Source organism: Ictidomys tridecemlineatus, chromosome 2 (genome assembly GCF_052094955.1).
Source record: "Ictidomys tridecemlineatus isolate mIctTri1 chromosome 2, mIctTri1.hap1, whole genome shotgun sequence".
Taxonomy (NCBI): Eukaryota; Metazoa; Chordata; class Mammalia; order Rodentia; family Sciuridae; genus Ictidomys; species Ictidomys tridecemlineatus.
The window spans coordinates 112,013,985-112,031,530 of record NC_135478.1 but is presented as its reverse complement, the minus strand read 5'-3'; the positions used below and the strand labels follow the sequence as shown (position 1 = coordinate 112,031,530).

Sequence of the window (17,546 nt, the reverse complement as noted above, 5' to 3'; positions counted from 1 at the left end):
GTAGAAATTACAAAACCACATGCATTATTTTCCCCATTGATATCTATTTGATTTGTAACTAGATGAGATTCTCAGAATATTTTGAAGAAATCTGAAAATTAATGTTTCAGTGCTCAGTTCTGATGATTGTCTATGGTGTTTCTATGGCAAATGTCTATTTCCCAAGGGTTCCATTACATAATTAAAGTAGGGAGCTGCTGCTAATGCCTACAATATTAAAGACGCAATTTACACAACTTGTAGTAGCATCAATATAACTTCTTTGCAAATAATGGAGCACATTATGATTGTTGATCTGCAATCTTGGAGCTTTAAAAATACTTTAATTGTAGTTTAATGTGTATTGATTTCTATGTAACAAAGTTATTACTATGCATCATAGTAATTATTCAGAATGCCCTGCAAGAGAGAACCCTATTTTATGAATGAGAAATCTCAGACTCACAGGGATCACATATGTGTAAAATGAGTAGTAATTCAAATCTTGGCTTTATTCTAATGCCCATTATTTTCCACTAACCATGATGTAATTACTTATTGCAACATTAAACCCTGAACAAAGACACTAACCTCCTTGGAAATCATTACCTGGTTATTTTACTAATATGTTGTATTTTTCCTGGCAGATTATGGTACAACGCTGCCTGTGCGGCAAGAACATGTCTCACGTGAAGGCTGCCTGCATCATGTGTGGCTATTTGAAGATTCTGCCCATATTCTTCATGGTGATGCCAGGAATGATCAGTCGTATCCTATATACAGGCAAGCCATGAATCCATATATCCTCTTTTTATTATGAATCTTAAGAAATATTTTAAAATTTTAGTATAAACCCATGATCAATGCCCCTGTCCCCCTACCCCGCCAAAAACCCCAATTCTGGATAGAAGTAAAAGAAGAATTCAAGATTTGTGAAGGGGATGAAAAGCAGGAAAATTTGGCAGTTTGACACTTTTAATTTTGACATTAAAAATTTGGCAATTTTTAATGATGCCTGCCTGTCTCTTAATATACATTTGAGACAGTGAGTACTATTTTCATGAGTGGCTTGAATTTAAGGAAATCTAGAGAATATGACAGATGAGCACTGAAGGTTGAGGTAGAATTGGGCAAAGATGACTTGAGTGATCTGTAGTCATGGAGTTTAATCACATCTCTGACTGAAAAGGTCTTGAAATAAATTCATACTTCTTGGTCTCTGAGATAACTGTAGAATTGAATCAATTTTTGCTGTCAGAATCAGATTTTTGGGGGGACCATTCATTTCTGATTCAGGAGAGGATAGCTATTAATGTAGATAATATCCCTAAAAAATCAGCATTTTTTTCTTTACTGTGAAAAGCAAAGAAAATATAGCTGATCTTTTTCTGGCTAATTGGGGTTTCATTTTTTATTAGGAGCAATCTGTTAGATAACCCTAAATACACTCTGTATTTTTTCAAATAAATATTAATTTACTTCACTGAAATCTCAAGATGACTGCCAAGTGGTAAACATCACTTCTTATTGTGAAATTCTTACTATTTATAACAGTAAAAAATGAATCAATACTTACCTAGCAGAATATAGCCAAATAATTATTGTTTACCTCATTTATGGAAAATTCTACAAAGGGGCAAAAGATTATCTCAAAAATGTGGAAACTGTTGAGGTTATTATGTTATTGTAGAAAGAATACTGCAAAGTATTATCTCAAAGATGATTCCCTCACTGAAAGATATTGGTTTCTCTGTGGAAAAGTATTAGAAAAAAACAAAATGAAAAGAAGATGCTGTGCTAGTGTATTATTATTCTGGGTGGATATGCAACACTTTTTCATATCTGTTGTCCTAATATTGCTTAAGCAAAATTTCATCACCTGCCACAGAAGTGAGGCTTCATACCTCATGGGATAGGCACCCAATTAACCATCACAGTGATATCTTCCTAGATATAGGCAAATTACACTGAGAAAAATGGATTGGACACTGGGCCTAGCTTCCTGGGTGTTTTCATACTTCTGGAGCATCATTCTCCTGGGAGAACTGGTTCTCTTGCCATTTTCTGGAAGATGGGATCAGCTCTTTCTATTTGCATCAATGATCTGGCCACATTATCTCCCAAAGTAGAGCCCTGCCCCATGGTCAGTGCAAGGGAGTTTTAGAGATGAGATACTTGGATGCTGTGTTCTGGTCAAAGAAGGACAGGATCCATTGTATGAAGTTCAAAGCAGAATCTCCAATTTTGAAGAAAATATATTTCCTCCCATTAATGGTCTTATACATTATCTCTTTGTTCAATGTTTGTGGGTTTTGCCTGCTCACTGCACTAACCTCCACACATCTCTGCAGATATAGTTGCCTGTGTTGTACCTTCTGAATGTGTGAAGCACTGTGGTGTTGAAGTCGGCTGCACTAACTATGCCTACCCAATGCTGGTGCTGGTACTGATGCCTGCTGGTAAGTTAATGTCCTTGCTTACACAGCTTCAGATGTCTGTTCTATAGATAGGCCATCAGGAAGGGTTGTAGAATAAACCTTAGTATTCTTACTTCCATTAATTCATTTCTATTCAGATATTTCATGAGCCCCTTCCACATGCTGCCAACCATATGATGAGCCTGGAGATAAAGAGTGAACCAGATGCAGGTTCTGTTAGAACCTTTGCTCTTTCAGGATCAAGACCATCTTCTACTCTGTCCTAGCAGATTTAGGTCCATTACTGAGGGGCAGAAGGAACTGCAGTGAGAAGTATGGACCTTCCATTGTGTTTCAAAATCCTCAACTTTTCCAAACCAAAGGGCTTTTCAGCAGTGCTATCTACTGGGCCTCTACTTCTCTGGTTCTCAAACTCTTCAGGAAACCAAGACCTTCTTTTCCAAAGAAATATGATACTGGATTCTTCACTCTTTTCCAAAATTAGTTTTTAGCTTATAAATATGCTTATAATTAGTACTAAAATTATGTACTGGATCATTATTAAAATGTTAGCCAATCCCAAAAAACCAAATGCCAAATGTTTTCTCTATATGAGGAGGCTGATACATAGTGGGATAGGGATAGGGAACATGGGCAGAATAGACGAAATCTAGAGAGGGCAGAGGGGTTGGAAGGGTAGGGAGGGGGCATGGGGTTAGAAATGATGGTGGAATGTAATGGTAATTATTATCCAAAGTATATGTATGAAGACACGAATTGGTGTGAATATAGTTTGTATACAACCAGAGATATGAAAAATTGTGCTCTATATGTGTAATAAGAATTTAATGCATTCTGCTATTGTATATAAATAAGTAAAAAGAAACTACAACTACAGTAGTTAATCAATGTTCCAGGTGACATTTTTATCTTTATATGGCTCTCTGTTTTTAGCAAAAACCTTGTAGACCATGATATCCAATTGCTAAATGATGTTTGCACTTTCTCTTGGCCTTAGGTCTAAGAGGTCTGATGCTGTCTGTCATGTTGGCCTCTCTCATGAGCTCCTTGACATCCATCTTCAATAGTGCCAGCACTCTCTTCTCCATTGACATCTATACCAATATTCGAAAGCAGGCATCAGAGAAAGAGCTCCTGATAGTTGGACGGTAAGGGAACCTGGTTTCTGTTTAGAATTTCTCTAGGGAGAGGCAGATGTGGAAGTGAACTGCAACTCTTAGCCTTTGGCTTCAATGAAAGTAATCAAACAGTTCTAAAGTGAAGAAAGTAGAGGGCATTTAATTCAACTTTGCTCTTTCTAGACATAAAAATTGAGGCCAGACTTTAAAATCAAATAGTTGTTTTTTCAGATTTTCAAGCATATTTGTCTCTTATTTCTTCTTCTCCCAAGCACCCCTTCAACCACATCTTCAAAAAACCCCATCAATGTTGTAATGGGATGTAGTACCATCAACTCTGATAGTTTTATGTGTTCTCTCTAGAAGTGTCTTTGTATGTCACAGAATTAATAGGGTAAGTTATCCACTCAACTGCATTGATTAATGACTGGGTCATGTTAGAAGGGACAGACTCAGCAAAGTGACTAAATACAAGAGGCTGTTTGGATACTTTTGTCAATCCAGGGGACCCAAAACAGTCTGAGGGCCTTGCACACAGTGAGGTTGAAAAAATTAGATAGTATAGTCTTCTTTTCCCCCTTCACAATTTGTAAGTGGATTCTATACAGTCATAGCATTTTATAAAATGTTTTAAAAATTCCCAACAGGAAGTTTCCATTACCATCACCCAAACTTCCTGTTGGGCCCCATCTTTCCAAAGATATCACTGTAACCTCCAATGCTGTAGTTTAGTTTTTTTCCAGTTTTGCACTATTATCAATAGTATATATCCTGGCTGTTTGTGACATTCAGCCATGCTGTTATTTGTAGCTCTAGTTCATTCAGTCTCTTTCTATATGATATTCCATTATCATAATATACTTGAATTTATTTTTCATGGACATCTGGATTGAGGATTTTTGTCAACATCTCTTGGTACTCATGGACACATAATTCTTTATGGTAGATTGCTATATGTTTGCATTTCTTTCACTCTTAGCCTTTTAAAATTTAGTAGTTATGATTAACAAGAATGCAGGAAAAGATCTTGAAAGAAAAATAATTATGACATTTGCAAAAATAATCAAATTGACAGGCACAATAATTCTAAATGTGGTTGTTTTAGTCAGGTTTTTCACTGCTTTGACCAAAAGACCTGACAAGAATGATTAGAAGAAGAAAAGTTTGTTTTGTGACTCACAGTTTCAGAGGTCTCCATTGAAGACATGGTCCATTCATTGGGGTTCTAGGTGAGGCAGAACATCATGGTGGAAGAGTGTGGTGGAGGACAGCAGCTCAGGACAATACCAGGAAGTAGGGCAGAGGGAGAGGGAGAGAGAGAGAGAAAGAGAGAGAGAGAGAGAGAGAGAGAGAGAGAGAGAGAGAGAGAGAGAGAGAGAGAGAGAGAGAGAGAGCCCGGGAGAGTACTCTGCTCAACTAAGACAAGATATATACCCCAAATACACACCCTCCAGGGACCCATGTTCTCCATCCACACCCTACCTGCCTACAGTTATCACCCAGTTAATCCCCATCAGGGGATTAATTCACTGATTGGATTAAGGCTCTCAAAACCCAAGCATTTCACCTCTAAACCTTCTTGCATTGCCTCACATGTGAGCTTTTGGGAGCTACATATCTAAACCATAACAGGGGTTAAAGCGATAACATATCTCCTTCTATGCTTTCAATGTTTTTTGGTAATGTACTTGTGTGTATTTTATATAGTGAAAATATGTCATCATGTACTTGTGGCTTAACACTTGAAGTTTACTTTGAAGCCTTTCAATTAAGTGGAAGGGGAACTGGAGTCCTACTGTTCTCTTAACCTAGAATCTCTCCCTTCCCCCTATTTTATTCAATGAATAGAGCAACCTGAGGACCCATACCTCAGTGGCTTCAGGGTAGGGACACTCAGTATAGTCCAGAAGTTCAATGCCTGTGAAAACCAATCTTGGAAGGGCACTGACAAATTTTCTGTGAAGCTGGAGTTTAAAAAAACTCATCATCTATTTAAAAGATTGTGCTTTGTTGTTAACAGTAACAGCTTCAGGAAATTTAACACTTGAAGGAAAAACCTGAAGACTTCACTTTGCTCATATCTTGACTCTGTACAAATACAGTAAAAGAGAAGGAACAGTCAGACCTTGATGTTCTCATGGGAGAGAATGTGTGGGACTGGAATTCAGGAGTCCTAGGATGCAGCAGGTTCATTAATTGGTATGCAATATTGAGCACAACACCTCTTTTATTTATTTATTTATTTTTCAGACCTCTCCAAAAGGTCAAAATTTATCTCTTTTTATTGGTTGTTCAAAACATTACAAAGCTCTTGACATATCATATTTCATACTTTAGATTCAAGTGGGTTATGAACTCCCATTTTTACCCCAATTACAGATTGCGGAATCACATCGGTTACACATCCACATTTTTATATGATGCCATATTAGTGACTATTGTATTCTGCTACCTTTCCTATCCTCTATTATCCCCCCTCCCCCTCCCATCTTCTCTCTCTACCCCATCTACTACAATTCATTTCTCTCCTTGTTTCTTCCCCATTCCCCTCACAACCTCTTATATGTAATTTTGTGTAACAATGAGGGTCTCCTTCCTTTTCCATGCAATTTCCCTTTTCTCTCCCTTTACCTCCCATCTCATGTCTCTGTTTAATGTTAGTCTTTACCTCCTGCTCTTCCTCCCTGCTCTGTTCTTAGTTGCTCTCATTATATCAAAGAAGACATTTGGCATTTGTTTTTTAGGGATTGGCTAGCTTCACTAAGCATAATCTGCTCTAGTGCCATCCATTTCCCTGCAAATTCCATGATTTTGTTATGTTTTAGTGCTCCATAATACTCCATTGTGTATAAATGCCACATTTTTTTTATCCATTCATCTATTGAAGGGCATCTGGGTTGGTTCCACAGTCTAGCTATTGTGAATTGTGCTGCTATGAACATCAATGTGGCAGTATCCCTGTAGTACGCACTTTTTAGGTCTTTAGGGAATAGACCGAGAAGAGGAATAGCTGGGTCAAATGGTGCTTCCATTCCCAGCTTTCCCAGGAATCTCCATATTGCTTTCCAAATTGGCCGCACCAATTTGCAGTCCTACCAGCAATGTATAAGAGTACCCTTTTCCCCACATCCTCGCCAGCACTTGTTGTTAGACTTCAAAATGGCTGCCAATCTTACTGGAGTGAGATGGTATCTTAGGGTGGTTTTGATTTGCATTTCTCTGACTGCTAGAGATGGTGAGCATTTTTTCATGTACTTGTTGATTGATTGTATGTCCTCCTCTGAGAAGTATCTGTTCAGGTCTTTGGCCCATTTGTTGTTTGGGTTACTTGTTTTCTTATTGTTTAATTTTTTGAGTTCTTTGTATACTCTGGATATTAGGGCTCTATCTGAAGTGTGAGGAGTAAAAATTTGTTCCCAGGATGTAGGCTCCCTATTTACCTCTCTTATTGTTTCTTTTGCTGAGAAAAAACTTTTTAGTTTGAGTAAGTCCCATTTGTTGATTCTAATTATTAACTCTTGTGCTATGGGTGTCCTATTGAGGAATTTGGAACCCGACCCCACAATATGTAGATCGGAGCCAACTTTTTCTTCTATCAGGTGCAGAGTCTCTGATTTGATATCAAGCTCTTTGATCCATTTTGAGTTAACATTTGTGCATGGTGAGAGAAAGGGATTCAGTTTCATTTTGTTGCATACGGATTTCCAGTTTTCCCAGCACCATTTGTTGAAGATGCTATCCTTCCTCCATTGCATGCTTTTAGCCCCTTTATCAAATATAAGAAAGTTGTAATTTTGTGAATTGGTTTCTGTGTCCTCTATTCTGTACCATTGGTCCACCTGCCTGTTTTGGTACCAGTACCATGCTGTTTTTGTTACTATTGCTCTGTAGTATAGTTTGAGGTCTGGTATCGCTATACCGCCTGACTCACACTTCCTACTTAGAATTGCTTTTGCTATTCTGGGTCTTTTGTTTTTCCATATGAATTTCATAATTGCTTTATCTATTTCTACAAGAAATGCCCTTGGGATTTTGATTGGCATTGCATTAAACCTATAGAGAACTTATGGTAATATCGCCATTTTGATGATGTTAGTTCTTCCTATCCATGAACAGGGTATATTTTCCCATCTTCTAAGGTTTTCTTTTATTTCTCTCTTTAGGGTTCTGTAGTTTTCATTGTATAAGTCTTTCACCTCTTTTGTTAGGTTAATTCCCAAGTATTTTATTTTTTTTTGAAGATATTATGAATGGGGTGGCTGTCCTCATTTCCATTTCAGAGGATTTGTCACTGATATACAGGAATGCCTTTGATTTATGCGTGTTGATTTTATATCCTGCCACTTTGCTGAATTCATCTATTAGTTCTAGTAGTTTCTTTGTAGACCCTTTTGGTCTGTTAGATATAGTATCATATCTTCCGCAAATAGACAACACCTCTTTTAAATATAATGATATCTTACCTAGTTTTTAAAATTTTATTGGTTCTTTTTAGTTATATACAACATTAGAATTCACTTTGACAATTATAAAATCATGGAATGTAAATATTAACGAGTTTTTGTTTTCCTCTCTCTTTAATGCCTACATTCTCCCAGAACACAAATATGAAAAGAAACCCATACTAATATTTAAAAATTCCTGCTTCATGGGACTTAGGTCTTTGTGAAGAAAACACAACAAATGTATGCTCCATTAGGTAGCAAGATGTACTACGAAGAAAATTAAGACAGAATTAATGGTGTTTAGGTTAATAACAAAGGGTGAGACTTGCACAAGATGATAAGAAACAAGCTTAGGAAGGTGTCAGAGGTGATGTCTGCACAGATATTAAAGTCATAAGGAAACTGGATTTCACTTTTCATGTGATAGAAAGGAATTAAAGCTAAGAGCAGGAGAGGCACATGACTTTCTAATTAATAACAATAAAGTTATTGGGTGTAGTTTATTGACCATACTGTTTGTTATGCATAATGTTAACTTCCCGTAGTTTATTTCATTTTATTAGATCATTATAGTTATGCATAACAATGTGGTTCATTTTGACACATTCATGATGCATATAACATAATTTGCTCAATTTTAATCCCCAATATTTCTCCTTTCTCTTCCCTCCTTTCTCACCCTGATCCCCTTTTTTTATTGGTCTTCCTTCTATTTATTTATTGTTTTTTAATTGGTACATTATAATTACTGATATATAAAAGTGGAATTTCTAGCTGATGTGTACATTGCATGAAGGAATTATTAGTCAATTGCTGACATTTGAACTGTCTTATGAATGGATGCTTAGTATCATAGATAAACATATCATGATGAGTTATAAATAAGCAATTTATTGACATTTTACTAATCACAAGTGTTAAGCATGGCAGGGATTCATATCGAGTCTAGGACATAAATTTTGTTAGAAAAATTAATGGAAGGCCAGAAGAATGAATTAAAGATCTAAAGTGAGAGGCTGGGGTTGTGGCTCAGTGGCACAGCACTTGCCTAGCATGTGTGAAGCACTGGGTTTGATTCTCAGCACCACATTAAAAAAAAGGTCCACTGACAATTAAAAAATATTAAAGAGGAGAACTAAAGTGAAATGGAGGTGCTTATGATACTTTTGCTTAATATCCAAAACATTTTTTTCTCCTACCAGGATATTTGTCATCATATTACTTGTCATCAGCATTGCATGGGTTCCATTAGTACAAGTATCTCAAAAAGGACAGCTGTTCCATTACCTAGCATCAATTTCCAGCTACCTTGGGCCTCCAATTGCAGCTGTCTTCCTGCTTGCCATCTTTTGTAAAAGAGTCAACGAACAAGTAAGCAAAAACTGGGAAAAAATTTTCCTGCCAGAGTGAGAATTATTGTTTTTTTGGCTGAGATAGCAAAATACATTTCAACTTTCATAAAACTGCTTTCATAAACTTGTGCTCATGATTAGCCCTTTAGAAGGGGAGGGGGGATAGTAGGGGATAGGAAAGGTAGCAAAATACAACAGTCATTAATATGGTATTATGTAAAAATGTGGATGTGTAACTGATGTGATTCTGCAACTTGTATTTGGGGTAAAAAATGGGAGTTCATAACCCACTTGAATCAAATGTATGGAAGATGATATGTCATGAGCTTTGTAATGTTTTGAACAACCAATAAAAAAATGATTAGTACTTTATTTGTCATTAGTTGAGAAAGTAGGCTGAATGATAATCATGATTTACTTGATAGATTTGTCATCTTTTCTAAACATTGATTTATCATTATTTCCTTTGCAGGGAGCATTCTGGGGTCTAATAATTGGACTTGTGATAGGCCTTATTCGTATGATCGCAGAGTTTGCCTATGGAACAGGGACCTGCTTGGTTGCCAGTGACTGTCCCAGAATCATCTGTGGAGTGCACTATATGTATTTTTCCATCATTCTCTTCTGCTCATCCCTACTGGCCATCCTGGGGATTTCCTTCCTAACGAAACCCATTCCTGATGTACATGTGAGTATTGGGTAATGACAATTTTCTCATTGTAAAATAAGAGTTCTTTGCCTTCTTAAGTGACAACTGGTACACAAGTCTCAGGTCGATGAAATCATTGTACCACATAAAAAAGAGAGTATTGTCATCTTGTCATTCAACTAAACAACAATTTTCTGCCTTAGTATGTAAAAAGCACCAGTGATCAAGAATTAAGAGATTAGGAAATAGGCTTGAGAATCCCTAAACTGCAGAATGCTATTGGTAGGTAAATCTACACCATTGTTAAAGCATACCAGGGAGAAACACTTAGTGTTGCTTAAGAGTCAGGGATCTGTTGCCTAAAAGACTGTGACACCTAACAGCAGAACTGTCATCTGAGAGGAGCCAGTTTGGGGGCAAGTTGAACCTCATATACAATATACACAAACACTGACAACAGAGATGAAAAAGAAAAAGCACATGGTAGCAGGGGGCAAGAAAAGGAAAAATAGAATGGCATTCATCTTTTGCCTTTCAAATAGATGAAAGTACCTAATATGAATATTGTACAATGTTGATGGGATGTGAAAGAATGCCCACAGTCCAGAATTGCTGAGGGTATGCATTTTATAATTTGCAATTGGGCAACATTTGTCAAGTTTTAGATTTCTAACCTTATGAGTTAAGAATTTCATTTTTGGTAGCTTATGTAGAAAAGTATATAAAGGTAGGAAGATATTTGTAAAAGGATTTTTTCTGCAAATGTTTTCTAATAGAAAAAGTGAAGACAATCCAAATTTCCACCACTAAAGGTATCGATACAAGATGAGGGAGCTTTGTTATTTGCTTTAAAAAATGTTTGTAAGGGGATGTGGTTGTAACTCAGTGGTAGAACATTTGCCAGGCACATGTGAAGCACTGGGTTTGATCTTCAGCACCACATAAAAAAATAAATAAAATAAAGGTATTGTGTCCATCTACAACTAAAATATATTAAAAAAAGTGCTGGACTCAGGAACTTAATAAAATGAACAGGGATTTAAAAAAATGTCTGTATTATGGCTAAATGGGAAAACATATACAGAGTATTATACTACTGTCTAATATCATACTTGTAATAAAACACACATAGGAATAAATGTCTTCATCTATGCATAGAAAAAATCTTGTCATGCTCACATCTGAAGTTTTTAGCAATTATCTCTGGAAGGGGGGCACCATAGGGACACAGAAAGTATTAATCACTTAAAAATATGAATAATTTAAATACTAATGTTGATTGAATTTATTACTAACATGTATATTTTTATTTTGCATCATCAATTAATAACATTAATCTTAAATAATATATATTTTATATTTACTTGAGAAGTGACCAGTAGATGCTATGTGGATAGGTAAACTTAAGCACAGAGTAGGTGAAATTAGTTTACCAAAGAAATGTCACCAGAATTCATCACCAATATTTACACTGAATATTGGGCATTAAATGTTTTCATAGACAGCCATGAAATGTGTTGTTATGTACCTAACCTGTTAGAGCAGTAGTGAGATATTCCAGTTTTGGAGGAGAGATCTAGAATAAAATTGAAGAAACTACGAAGAAGAATTCAAGAAGTCCAAGGAAAAGAGCTTTACAAAGAAAGTGGATTTAATCTAATAAAAGAAATGCTATGAATAAGAGCTTATAAAGCTATGATGAGAAATCATTGTGATAAGGTGAAAGCATATATTTCTGTGTCAATAATAGGTAAGAAAGCCAATTACAAAAATTTTGTAAATTGGTACAAGAAAGTTGTGAATTATATTAAATGATGCATTATTTTGAGAATATGACTTTAAATTAAAAAACCTATTGATAATTGGAACAATTTCCTTAGCATGACACAAGGTTGGTGCTTATTCTTTTTATCTAATCACATAACTTGGATCTATGACCAATAAAAAATGATAGCACATATGTTATTTATTTTCAATTTCTTAATCAACATAACAGAATAAGTGTAGGTATCTTACTTATATTACAGAAATAAATTAAATTCTACAAAACAGTTTAGAGTACTGGTATAGTTGACAGAAGTTTGCAGGTGAGTTACCAAAGGTTAACAAGGATATTAATTGCAATTAGAACTTAAGAACAACACATAGATGCTATCTAAATCTAATGGATCAGAAATACAATGTCAGAAAATATTTTTAAAATTATAAACTATGATATAGCTATTAGAAGTTGGATGATAGGACAATGAATGAACAAGGGGCATGGTATATGTTAGCTAAATCTTATTTTTTTGGAATCACAAATTCAGAAGTGGGAGCTCTAAGAATATTTTTTGGAGTTTTGAAAATCTGCTAGAATAATTATAAGTAAAAATGTTTTAGTGAGTGAACTTGGAAGGAGGCCTTTTTTATTTTATGACATACACTCTTGTTAAGTTTCATTTTTTTAAACCATACACTAAATAAGGCTACAAATGGATTATTGGGAACATTTTTCCATCACTAACTTACTTGGGTATCTCTGGTCAGTTGTATCGCCTGTGCTGGGCTCTTCGGAACAGTACAGAGGAACGAATTGATTTAGATGCAGAAGAAATAAGGCATGAAGAATCTGACACTGAGGAGGAAGGTAATGTCTGGCTTACACTTGGTTTTTATGTAGGAACTCTGTGTGCATGGCTTGGTTTAGGGTGAGATTTTTTTTTTAAATGCCATGAAATTCAACTTCTGAAAAAGCTATTCAATTTGTGGCAAACTGAAACTTTACAATTTCATCTTTTCAGAAAACAATACAACTAGTTACATATGTAATCTGTTCATTCATCTGCCTGTCCATCTATCTGTCCATCCATAATAATGCGAGGCAGTTGCTAAAATGATAATTACAAACTTTTCTGTTTTTAGTTATATGTTGTTTTCAACAAATTCATTTTGATTGATTTTGCTTAAGTATCTAAACCTATCTGCTCCCCAACCTTACCTCTCACTGTTTTCTTCAACCCAAGTAGGCAGGTTACCTCACTTTCCCCACATGCATCATGTCCCCCTAGAATATTTCTACCTCCTGCTCAAAAGAAAAAAATATTCCTAAAATCTAAGTTCTAATTGCACTTCCTTTAGGAATATGAAGGAAGAATCCTTCACTATGGCTTTGATTACCTCATGCTTTTTAAAACTACTGACAAGATTTATCATGTCAAGATATATTGTCTTGAACTGTACACTAATTCTTTAGTTTTGATTTAGTTTCTTTCAATTTAAGAAAGGACCAATGTCTTCTATTTCTTTTGGCTGTTTATATCAGTACTCCTGTGATAAGACTCACCTGTAATTTTCCTGTATTGTACTTGGTTTTAGTGTTAAGCTCAGTGTTCTCAGAATAAATAAAAAGTAGCATTTTTTAATTTTATGAAAATATTTTAATAAAATTAGAGTGATATCCGCATTGAAATTTTAATATTCTGCCAGAAATAAAATTAGGGATTTCTGTGTGTGTGTGTGTGTGTGTGTGTGTGTGTGTGTGTGTGTGAGAGAGAGAGAGAGAGAGAGAGAGAGAGAGAGAGAGAGAGAGAGAGAGAGAGAGACATGAACAGAGACAAATGGAAAAAAAGAGAGAAGCTTCTAAACTACTTATTAACTTTATATAATGGCTATAGAATTTTCATTTAATCTATTCTGGAAAGTTACATACTTTTAAGATTGGGTCTGTTTAGTACACATCTTAAATATATTGGCATAAAGTTATTCTATATATTGTTGTTTTCATTTCTTCTGCCTCTGTACTTATATTTCCTTTTAAATCCTAATATAATTTCTGTGATTTTTTTCATGATAAATCCTACTAAAGACTAGCCTATTTTACTTTAATTAAAGAACAAACTTTATATATATTTCTATTCTTCTTTCCTATTTCATTACATTCTGATCTCATTTGTGTATTTTTCCATCTATATTATTTGAGTTTACTCTGTTAACTATACTTGCTGACTTCAATTGAGTATTATTTCATTAATTTTTAGGCTATCTTATTTTCTAATGTAAAAACATTGGAAGATGTATAAATTTCCCTCAAAGATACTTTTGTTGCATCTAATGGATTTATTTTGTATACTTTTCATTATCACTTATTTCTAAGTATAGGAATTATAGTCTTACTTTCATTATGATTTTTAAAATTTCCAATGCTGCAAAATAGCTTTGTAAATAAGTATTTTTGTAAATCTGCCAATATATTGTTGGGATAGGTTTTAAGAGATTTGTGAGGTCAAAAAGCCAATGTAATTTTGCTATATTCTCCAATTTCTACTTCTTTGGACTTAAACAGTATTTTTCTTGTCTGATTTAAAAATATCACAAATAAATTATAAGGGAGCTTTCCCCTCACAATGAAATAGTAAGAAGGAAAAATTGTCTTGGACCATGTGCACAGAGGGAGAAAGTAGACTTATTTATGCAGTTGTGTGATACTAATTCATTGGTATTTTACATAAGACAATTCCTGTTTCTACATAGACTTAACATGTAACTTTAAAATTTTGCCTTTGATAGATGGGAAGTGGCATTTCAGCAAGTTTTCATTTAAATTTCTCTTTTTTGAGTGAGCTTAAGAGTAATTTTTTATTTTTATTTTTTGAACTGTTTCTTCATCTCTTTAGAATGTTTACATGAGGAAGTTGATGGATTTTTCTGATTTTTAGAAACTCATTTTATACTATGGATATTCGTACCTTTCTAAAACAACATGCCAAATGCTTTCCCCAATGTTCTTACTTTGTTTATTGGGCTTTTACCATGCAATTTTTTTGTTTTCACATAACCAAATTTAGCTACTTTCTCTATGATTTCTTCCAACATTCATATGTTGTTATGATTTTTTATGGTCATATGTAGAGCATTGACAAGGATTTCTGTTTTCCATGTTTTGTGATGATTTCTTCATCTTTTTTGTTGTTTCAGATCATCCTGAGCAATCTCGTGGATGTCTCAGGAAGACATATGACTTATTCTGTGGTTTGCAGAAGGCAGGGCCCAAACTGACCAAAGAGGAGGAAGAAGCCTTAAAGAGGAAATTGACAGACACATCAGAGAAGCCCTTGTGGAGGACTGTACTGAACATTAATGCCATCCTCCTGCTAGCTGCAGCGGTCTTTATTCATGGTTATTTTGCCTGACCTCTTGCTGAGCTACTAGAATGTTGGCTAGGCAAAGGATAATTTTATTGATTTTCACTTCTAAGTTTGTTGTGTTGCAAAATGGAAAGCAGTTGGACATTTATCTAATTAGATAATTATAGACCCGATTTTTTTTGCTTTTATTATTCCTTTGTATTGATTAGGTCTAAATTATTTTTTTCAAGTCAAAATTTGATATATATGTAATACACATACTTATCTTCAAATGATTACCAAGTCAAGTTAATTACGGCACCAGTCGAGAGTCATCTATTGTGCATTTGTAGCGATAACAATGAAGAGCTATTCAGCAACTTCCAGTACACCAGAGTATTTTTAAATATGGTCAACGTGTTGTATCTTCAATAGTTTGAATTTATTCATCTTACTTCTGAAAGCTTGAGAACTTTGATGAACACTCCTTATTTCAAGAGTTTTCTTGCCCTGCAGACTTTAACATTCTGTGTCCATTGGACTGTAGGTAAATCACCAATAAATTAGGTCATACATCTGCATAAATAAGCCAACCTTTTCCCATATGTGTATAGTCCAGGACAATTTCTCCTTCTTACTATTTAACTAGGAGGGTCAATCTTCCTTATGCATCTGCATTTATAAACATTTGTAATGTAGTTGTAATGTTCCCCCACAGAGGAAATGAACATAAATATGACAATAGTAGATGAACTAAAAAGTTTGACCATGTCTTTATAGGAACTCTATATATTTCCAAATTGTCTTTTTAAAACATGGGAACAATCTCACTTCTAGAAATGTTGTGTAATTCACCTACATTCACACAGCCTAATAGTAGTAGAGCTTAGTCAGAGCTCCACTTTCCCAATTTTGACATCAAGTGACTTTCCACAAAATCTCACAGCCTATTTTGTATTGTGTGGGTTCCAGTATTTAACTCTGAGACAAATGGATTGGGCTGGGTATGTCATATTTAGGTTTAAAAATGTCTGTGGAATTACTATGTAATTGATAAGCCACAGAATCCTGCTTTTTTAATTAAAAAAGAGAAAGAACAAAAAAATTAAAATTGAATTTGTTTCTTTTCTTGCATAATGCTTATTTTATCCCTGATATACCATTTTTAACAGATTTTAATTGCTACATATTAATTATATTGAAAGGCAGGGTTCATTCTCCTTACAACCTCTTATATGTAATTTTGTATAACAATGAGGGCCTCCTTCCATTTCCATGCAATTTCCCTTGAGGGGAATGGGAAAAAATAAGGAGAGAAATGAATTACAGTAGATGGGGTAGAGAGAGAAGATGGGAGGGGAGGGGAGGGGGGATAGTAGAGGATAGGAAAGGTAGCAGAATACAACAGTTACTATTATGGCATTATGTAAAAATGTGGATGTGTAACCGATGTGATTCTGCAATCTTTGTAATGTTTTGAATAACCAATAAAAAAAAAGAAAGGCAGGGTTCACTGTGGCAAATTTGGGCATAGAAACATAATTTGATCAATTTCACTCCTCAATATCTCCGTCATACACTTTACCTCTCTCCCCCATCCCCTTTATTTACCCTAATAGTCTTTCTTCTATTCCATGATGCCCCTTTATTCCCTTTCCTTCCCCTCTAGCTTTCACATATGAGAGAAAAAAATTTGATTCTTGTCATTCTGAGTTTGACTTATTCAACACAACAAGATCTCTAGTTCCATTTATGCAAATTACGTAATTTTGTTCTTTATGACATTGTGTGTGTATTTATATATATATATAAATAAACATATATATATATATATAAACTTGGTGATGCATGTATCTCTATAGTATACTGACTTCATTTCTTTTGGATAAATTATGAGGCTAGTATAACTGGATCATATAGCAATTTTATTTTTAGCCTTTTGAGGCACATCCAAACTGATTTCCATAGTGATTGTCCTAATTTACATCCTTACCAACTGTGCATAAGGATTCATTTTCCCCTGAAGCTTCTTATCGTCACCAGCATTTATTATTTGTATTCTTGATGATTGTCAGTGTGACTGGAATGAAGTAGAATCTCAGTGTACTATTGATTTGAATTTCTCTGGGAAGTTAGAGATGTTGAACATTTTTCATGTAATTGTTGGCAATTTGTATTTCTTTTGAGAAATGTCTGTTTAGTTCATTTGCTCATTTATTGTTTTGTGTTTTTGTTATTGTTGAGTTATTTTAGTTCCTTATGTATTCTGGATATTAATCTGGCCAGAAGAGTAGCTGGCAAAGATTTTTTCCTATTCTGTAGATTTTCTCTTCACTCTATTATATCCTTTTCTATGAAGGAGCTTTTTAAATTGATGTCTCCCCACTTATTTTTATGATTCTTTTTAGTTATGTATAATAAGGGTACACTTTAAAATAATCACAATAGCATGGAATATAA

At 34.7% G+C, this 17,546-nt stretch overlaps 1 protein-coding gene across 1 annotated transcript in view; it reads left to right on the top strand.

The window, feature by feature from the left end:
• The window catches only part of LOC101977793 (solute carrier family 5 member 4), a 52,063-nt gene extending 35,219 nt beyond the window's left edge, over positions 1-16,844 (top strand). The window contains exons 9-15 of the mRNA XM_005339871.4: positions 627-762; positions 2,331-2,438; positions 3,415-3,565; positions 9,183-9,351; positions 9,805-10,020; positions 12,511-12,610; positions 14,938-16,844. Coding sequence (XP_005339928.2) covers positions 627-762; positions 2,331-2,438; positions 3,415-3,565; positions 9,183-9,351; positions 9,805-10,020; positions 12,511-12,610; positions 14,938-15,152 — 1,095 coding nt within the window. The 3' untranslated portion in view covers positions 15,153-16,844. The remainder of the gene's footprint in view (positions 1-626; positions 763-2,330; positions 2,439-3,414; positions 3,566-9,182; positions 9,352-9,804; positions 10,021-12,510; positions 12,611-14,937) is intronic.
• Positions 16,845-17,546: the final 702 nt, after the last annotated feature.